The sequence below is a fragment of the Nanorana parkeri genome, unplaced genomic scaffold (assembly GCF_000935625.1).
Source record: "Nanorana parkeri isolate BGI_ZX_2015 unplaced genomic scaffold, ASM93562v1 scaffold2036, whole genome shotgun sequence".
NCBI lineage: Eukaryota > Metazoa > Chordata > Amphibia > Anura > Dicroglossidae > Nanorana > Nanorana parkeri.
The window spans coordinates 143,959-150,986 of NW_017308304.1; the positions used below are offsets into that span (position 1 = coordinate 143,959).

The 7,028-nt window shown below is 41.4% G+C and overlaps 1 protein-coding gene across 2 annotated transcripts in view; it reads left to right on the forward strand.

The window, feature by feature from the left end:
• The window catches only part of LOC108800463 (heterogeneous nuclear ribonucleoprotein H-like), a 35,229-nt gene that overhangs the window by 15,408 nt on the left and 12,793 nt on the right, over positions 1 to 7,028 (forward strand). For both annotated transcript variants that reach the window (XM_018572445.1, XM_018572446.1), the window contains exons 4-8: positions 7 to 162; positions 2,025 to 2,168; positions 4,547 to 4,685; positions 5,181 to 5,353; positions 5,533 to 5,604. In XM_018572445.1, the coding sequence (XP_018427947.1) occupies positions 7 to 162; positions 2,025 to 2,168; positions 4,547 to 4,685; positions 5,181 to 5,353; positions 5,533 to 5,604 (684 nt within the window). The remainder of the gene's footprint in view (positions 1 to 6; positions 163 to 2,024; positions 2,169 to 4,546; positions 4,686 to 5,180; positions 5,354 to 5,532; positions 5,605 to 7,028) is intronic.

Sequence of the window (7,028 nt, forward strand, 5' to 3'; positions counted from 1 at the left end):
CTTTAGAATCTAAAATCTTAAACGGCACCCATGGCATCCACTTCATATATACCAGAGAAGGAAGGCCAAGCGGGGAGGCATTTGTGGAGTTTGAAACCGAGGATGATCTCAACCTAGCTCTGAAAAAAGACCGAGAGACCATGGGCCATAGATATGTGGAAGGTGAGTACTTCATTACCATGTGATTATATGGAGAGCATTGGAAGCGGTCCCTTTAATCATTTCAGCACTTTCATGTACAGTACAGGTCACATACAGTAGGAGGATGCAGATGAAGAGGATCATGTATAGATGTGCAGGCTAAGGGGGTTGAAGGGGAAATATACAGGTCAGAGCAGAGATGCACTTAATTTTCTGCTAAGCAGCAGGGGGTTTCAAACGATAGGAAACTTTTTTTTTTTTTTTTTCTGCAGCTTGTTTTCAGTAGGAAGTAACTGATGTCTCATCCATTCATTACTCTGCCCCTGATGGAGGAGGGAGGGCTTGGAAAAGTAAACATGGCCATGCGATAACCTAACACAGAGCCGATGCGGTCGGCTCTCTGCTCCACAAGTATACCCATTGTATACCCAGCCACGTCTTTGCACTGTAAATTCTTACACAGAATATTTTATTAAGGAATAATACTGAAAAATCATAATTTCTCCAATAGTCTAAATTTGCACTACAAACATTTAGGCCATGTCAAGGCCTGTTCCCACAGCGGGTGCCATCTTTCATAAGCCAACAGCGTCTTTTCCAGGCAGCCTCCTCTGCCCACAGCACACTAGAAATTCAAGTGAGACTTTAAAAGAACGCACCCAAATGCTTTCCGGAAATGCACCCAGGTCTGGAGATGGTGTGAGTAAGCTCACAAGGGGGATGCCATTTTAGGAAGAGTGCATTTGGTGACTTCCGTTTGGAGAAGAAAGCCAATGTAGTATTCACCCCAGACATATAATGCATCTCTGAGTTCCCTCAGAGCCCAGTCACACCATATCCAGTGTGGAACGCACTGGCTCGCATAGATCGAGCTGGGCCGCGTTCTGGTGTCTGCAGTGCCCTTGACATGAATGGTACTGACACGACCCCCGTCCGCACTTTAACTTGAGGTACAAGAATGCCCTCCATTCCAGTTACGTGTGGTCTGAAAAAATGGATCGTACTGGATTGGAGGGCATTTCAGATCGTACTGGATTGGAGGGCATTTCTATACCTTGCGTTCATTGACATGGCACCAACACACCTCCTCCCACCCTAGATCCCTAGCCAGATTGATTTATGGGGGCATGAACTGCAACGGAACACACTGGATGTGATGTGACTGGGCCCTTTTAGTGATATTAAACCCTCACATTTTTAATCAATGTCACAATATGGTTCTTACAGACCACTGGGCTGCTGTTTCTTTAAAAGTTCAGAATGCTGAGGGCATCCTCCCTCTGTGTTCGTGGAGGCACTCCCTGTGCGCTCCTGTGCTAGGACTACAGAATTACGTGAGAATGCAGCCTGCCCTTTGTGTACATGACCACCTACTTTTGATGGGGGGTTTACCTGTGAATGAGGGCTCTTGGCTGAGACTGGACCTGTACACGTCAGGCAAGCTGCGTTCATGCTCCTGAAATTGCGTACTGATTTCCCTACAAGCTTCTCCCTATGTGTCTTAGAAGCTGCAGCAAGTCAGAAAGAGCCCACCTCACTTCCTGGCTGCAGGACGTCCACAATTATCTAGCCCTTTCCTCCTTAGTCTTAGCCTCCATTCACATTGTGTTATGTCGCGTGTTTCTCAACGTGAAGAATCCCTTCATTTTTAGTGATGCCTGTACACACCTGAGCTTCTTGTAGCTTAAAGCTAGGAAAAGTACAAAAGCTTTTCAGGCAGAATTGCAAATTTTTTGCCTTACACTGGAGCGGGAGTGCCTAAATAACGAGCATGATGTACATGTTTTCCACTTATCAATGATCATTTTGTGTTTTATGGGTGTCTCTATACATAGAGAATATCCTCATAATGACCTGATTTTTTGCATTTCTATTTCTTACAGTTTTCAAGTCTAATAATGTAGAAATGGACTGGGTTTTGAAGCATACTGGTCCTAACAGCCCTGACACTGCAAACGATGGCTTTGTTCGTTTAAGAGGCCTTCCATTTGGCTGCAGTAAAGAAGAAATTGTACAGTTCTTCTCAGGTATGCTCTGTGCTTAACAGTGACTTTTTTATTTCCCCTGTACCAGTCTTTAATGGTTAGGAGTCTTAACCTGAGCCACACACCTTAAATGTCCCCTTTTACTTTTTCAGTGCAGTGTATAGTGCCTACCATTAGAACATTTACTACATGGTAGTTGGTAAATTGAAAGGCCATTGTACAATAAGACTGGGCATTACACTACAGTTTTATATACCCTGCAAAATGTCCTTTCGGGCACCTGGATCCTTACTAAGCGGGTTCCAAGTTGTTATGGTTTGCCCTTTTCTTTGCTTTTGTGTTCTTACCCTATTGGTAACATTCCATCCCTTTCAATAGAAGCTTTTTTCCCTAAGTTTTAAACATGGCATTCTTCAATTGTATATGTGGTGTCCTATTAAAGATAGAAAAAAACAGCATTTCCTAAATTGCTTGGGGGAAGGCATCTATCTCCGCTAAGCATATACAATCATTTGCTCAGTTTCCCCTTACAAACTTGTCATTTTAAATCCCAACTTGAGTTGAAACTATTTTATTGTATACAGTGGGGAAAGGTTAGAACCTCTCCAGTTTATTTCTCTGCTGTAGGCATTCTACCTCACTTCTGTTAAGACAAGAAATAAGGGGAATTATTCCAACATATATACATAGTTTTGTTTGTTCTCCTGACATTACCATGCCCCCCATTTCTTGCATGAATATCAAATGAACAGAAACTTGCTAGAATAATTTCCCTCTTTCCCCTTTACAATGTTTGATGCAGAAAACCTCACATGCTGACATCTGTGGGTTAAAATTTTAATGTCTGATCTACACCTACTTTTTTCTTTATTGCCCGAGCTGTGAATACTACAGTTGATAAATGGAGACCTCTACATAGTCATCTATTTTCTGTAGTGCAGCCTATTCTTTTTTTTTTTTCTGCCGGAGGCAAGCGGCCGTCGTCCTTCCACACCTCTAAACCTCCTATCACAGTCCAGCAGAGTGGTGTGGGGGGCGGAGACGGCCTGCACTGTCACTGGAGGCTGAGGACAGAATATGGTTACTATATCCTCAATTATGAATGAATGGCAAGTGATCTACATCACCTCCTGTTCATTCATAGTTGTGGTTATTGTAAACAGTTATGAATGAACAGGAACACTCGGTATAGAGGATTCCTGTTCATTGATAACAGGGACTGCAGAAAAAGAGATTGCGAACTTTGTGTCAATCCTTTTTCTATTTTAAAAGGGAAATATCAGGGATCTGTTTAGACCCCTAATATTTCCCCAAAGCCCCTAAAAAGTAAAGTTAAAAATATTTAATAAAAAATTTAAAGTTTATAAAAATATAAATAAAAATTAAATATTAAATTCAAATAAAAAAAACTTTTGGTTTCAGCCTGACGATTTTTTTTTCCGGTTTTGGAATTTCCATTTCGGTGCACCTCCAGAGAAAACCATTATATTGGCAGTGTCTCGGGTGCGGCTTTTTGTAATATTTAAAGGGAATTTTCATATGTAGTGTGTTTTTATAAACCCGCAAGAGTAAATGAGTATGCTATAAGTGAAAACCACTGTGTAGCACTGCAGACTTTAAAATGAATGCACTCCATTTGTGGCTTTCTTTTGTCTCCAATTAAGAGACCAGGCAATTGTACAGGTCAGTAAGTGCTCCGTCTGGTTGCCAATGTAAAACTGCTGTACATGATCTCCATTTTGGCGAGCAAGCTTTGTAAAAGTGATGTGATTTTAGAAATTTCTTTAAGGGAAACACTGTAGTAAACCACCTAAAATATGCATCCACTGATTTCCCAGTATACTTTCCCTTAGGTGCTGTTAACCTGCCATTTTTTAATTGGGTTCCAAAAATAACCCCAACTAAATGTCACTATTTGTAAACCGTGTTGGATATCCCTGGAGTGAAACTTTACACTCTCTCCCAAAAACATCCTCAGCCAACATTGAAACGGCAAGTTTCACTCCAGCAGTGTACCCTGCCTAGGGGGGAGGTGGGGCTTTTGTCTCATTAAAGGAATGACACAAAAGGCACATAACTTGTGGTAACACTCACCATTCACCTATATTTTTTATTTGATATTGTATGGGCAGCTTTTTCTTTTTTTTTTCTACTGTTGCAGTGTTCAATGTTTAAGCTGTTCTTTCAATTCACCAAAATTTAAAAAAAAACTTGTAAACATGCAAATGCTTCAAAATATATTTGGAAACTAATATAGCTGTGAGTAGGAAGGAGATCTGCAGATGTTTAGAAAATGGTACTGCATGTTTTTGGTAAATGTTTTACTGCCCTGAATGTACTGGTGTTATAAGAATGTCTGTCTGGGTTTGTAAAATGTTAATGTTTACCCCCCACTGGGGTTATTTGTCCTTGGGTTGAAGGGTTGGAAATCGTGCCAAATGGGATAACATTGCCGGTGGACTTCCAGGGGAGGAGTACGGGGGAGGCCTTCGTGCAGTTTGCTTCACAGGAAATAGCTGAAAAGGCTCTAAAGAAACACAAGGAGAGAATAGGGCACAGGTGGGGATGGATGGATGGTTGGTTGTCACTTTTCTTATGGTATAGTTTGATAAAGAACATAAACTTAATCTAATGAAAATGAAAGAACATGTAAGTTAAAATGTATTTAGCCTGATATACATGATGTAAATCTGTTAGTGTTGCCATAAGAAAATGTGATACTTTCTTGTTTTACATTTATTTTTAATGTTTATGGTCTAAAATTACTTCTGTCACAATGGGTTTATCTATTTGCACCCGTGATTGCTGCGCATAATGTTTTTTTAATTAACAAGAAAAGCCTTGCGCTTTATTTGCATAATGTTCCTTTTTGTAGTCTTATCATTCCATTGATAAAAGACCACACAAGTTATAATCTAAACGTTTACTGGTTTTAGAAGCTTTAAACTGCCTTTTTTTTTCTTTTAAACTTGTGATTAACAATAAATTTAGTAAAATTGTGTGTTTTTGTTGTGTATGCCAATAATGCATCTCCCTACCCCAACTCCCATTTAGGTACATTGAGATTTTTAAGAGCAGTAGAGCGGAGGTTCGTACACACTATGATCCTCCGAGGAAGCTCTTTGGCATGCAGCGCCCAGGACCCTATGACAGACCAGGTGCCGGTAGAGGTTACAGTGCCGCAGGGAGAGGATTTGACCGCATGAGGCGTGGAGCCTATGGAGGAGGCAAGTTGTTGCTCTACATGTACTATGCCATGTGCCTGCAGCATGCATAGTAAAGCTGTGAATAGGCCCATATATTTTTCATTTGCCTTTTGCACAAAACCAGTTGATAAGTATCATGTTGTATTTTAGTTGGTTCTGTCCTCTCACAAAATGTGAATTCATGTAATTTTTCTTTGCAGGATATGGTGGATATGAGGAGTACAATGGATACAATGAATATGGTTTTGGTGCAGAACAAAGATTTGGAAGAGGTATGTTGGTTGTGTGTAGGGCTGCAGCTAACTATTATTTTCATAATCGATTAGTTGGCCGATTTATTAAGTTCGATTAATCGGATTTAAAAAAAAAGGCTCCAGTAATGGACTAGTTTCTATTGAGATTGTAATCCATCACAGGAGCAAGCTTGGCACGGTGGAAGTAAAAAAGTGTGGTGTGCAATATAGTACATTATACAGCGGCGCAATGCAGAATACCAGCAGCTATAGAGGAATGTAGCAATAGTACATTATGCTATAATGTACTATTGCTGGGATTTGTAGTCCTCTGTAGCTGGCGTTCTGCATTGCACTGTATATAATGTATTATTGCTGGGATCTGATGTATTCCTCTATAGCTGGTGGTATTCTGCAGTGCTGTATATAATTTATTATCGCTGGGATTTGTAGTCCTCTACAGTGCGCTGTATAATTATACGGCGAAATGCAGTATACCACCAGCTATATAGGAATACAACAAATGCCAGCAATAGTACAACATTATAGAATGTACTATTGCTGGGATTTGTAGTCCTCTAACTGCTAGTATTCTGCATTGCGCTGTATATAATTATACTGTGCAATGCAGATTACCACTGACCAGTTATAGAGGAACTACAAATCCCAGCAATAATACATTGCACAGCGCAATGGAGAATACCACCAGCTATAGAGGAACAACAAATCCCAGCAATAATACATTATACAGGCTGTTTGTTGTTCCTCTATAGCTGCTAATGTTCTGCAGTGTGCCGCTTAAAAAAAACCAAAACACAACAGGAAGCATTAAAAAGCTCCCGGCTGATCTCGCCTGACTTTGAATGACTGTGTTGTCGGCGAGCAGCAGCGTTGTTGGTTGTCGGCGAGTCGGAAAGCTCGCCAGGAGGAGAGGGCCAGACGCATGTCCTCAGTGTGGGCGTGGCTAAGCCGTGTCGCGTGGGCGTGGCACAAACAGCTTAATGGGCGTGGCGTGACCGGGAAATTTGAATTTTAGCCGACAAATCGACGATAAACGTTGACAACGTTTTCCATCGTCAATTTTAATTGAATAATTGTTGCAGCTCTAGTGAACAGGTGCTAGTCCTTTCCTATGTGAACAGGGAGGAAAGTGCTAACCATCAGTGAAACATGTTATTGAAAAGGGGGGGGAGGGGGGAGGGCTCTTTTCAATAAGAGGTTTCCTTGAGAGATTCTGACTAAATTGAAGTGCTCACTATTAAAATAAGCTGATGTCATTACATCCAGATCACTACAGTTACATTTCTAGTGTAGTCCACTCCTGACTTTTAGAAGGTGGGCCCTCAATTGTCTGCAGGCCAGCGGCGCGTGAGGGAGCTCACGGCGAGGAGGAGACCAGCGGCGGGCATGGCTTATGCGGCGACTGAGGAGACCAGCGGCGGGTGAGGGAGCTTGCGGCGGGT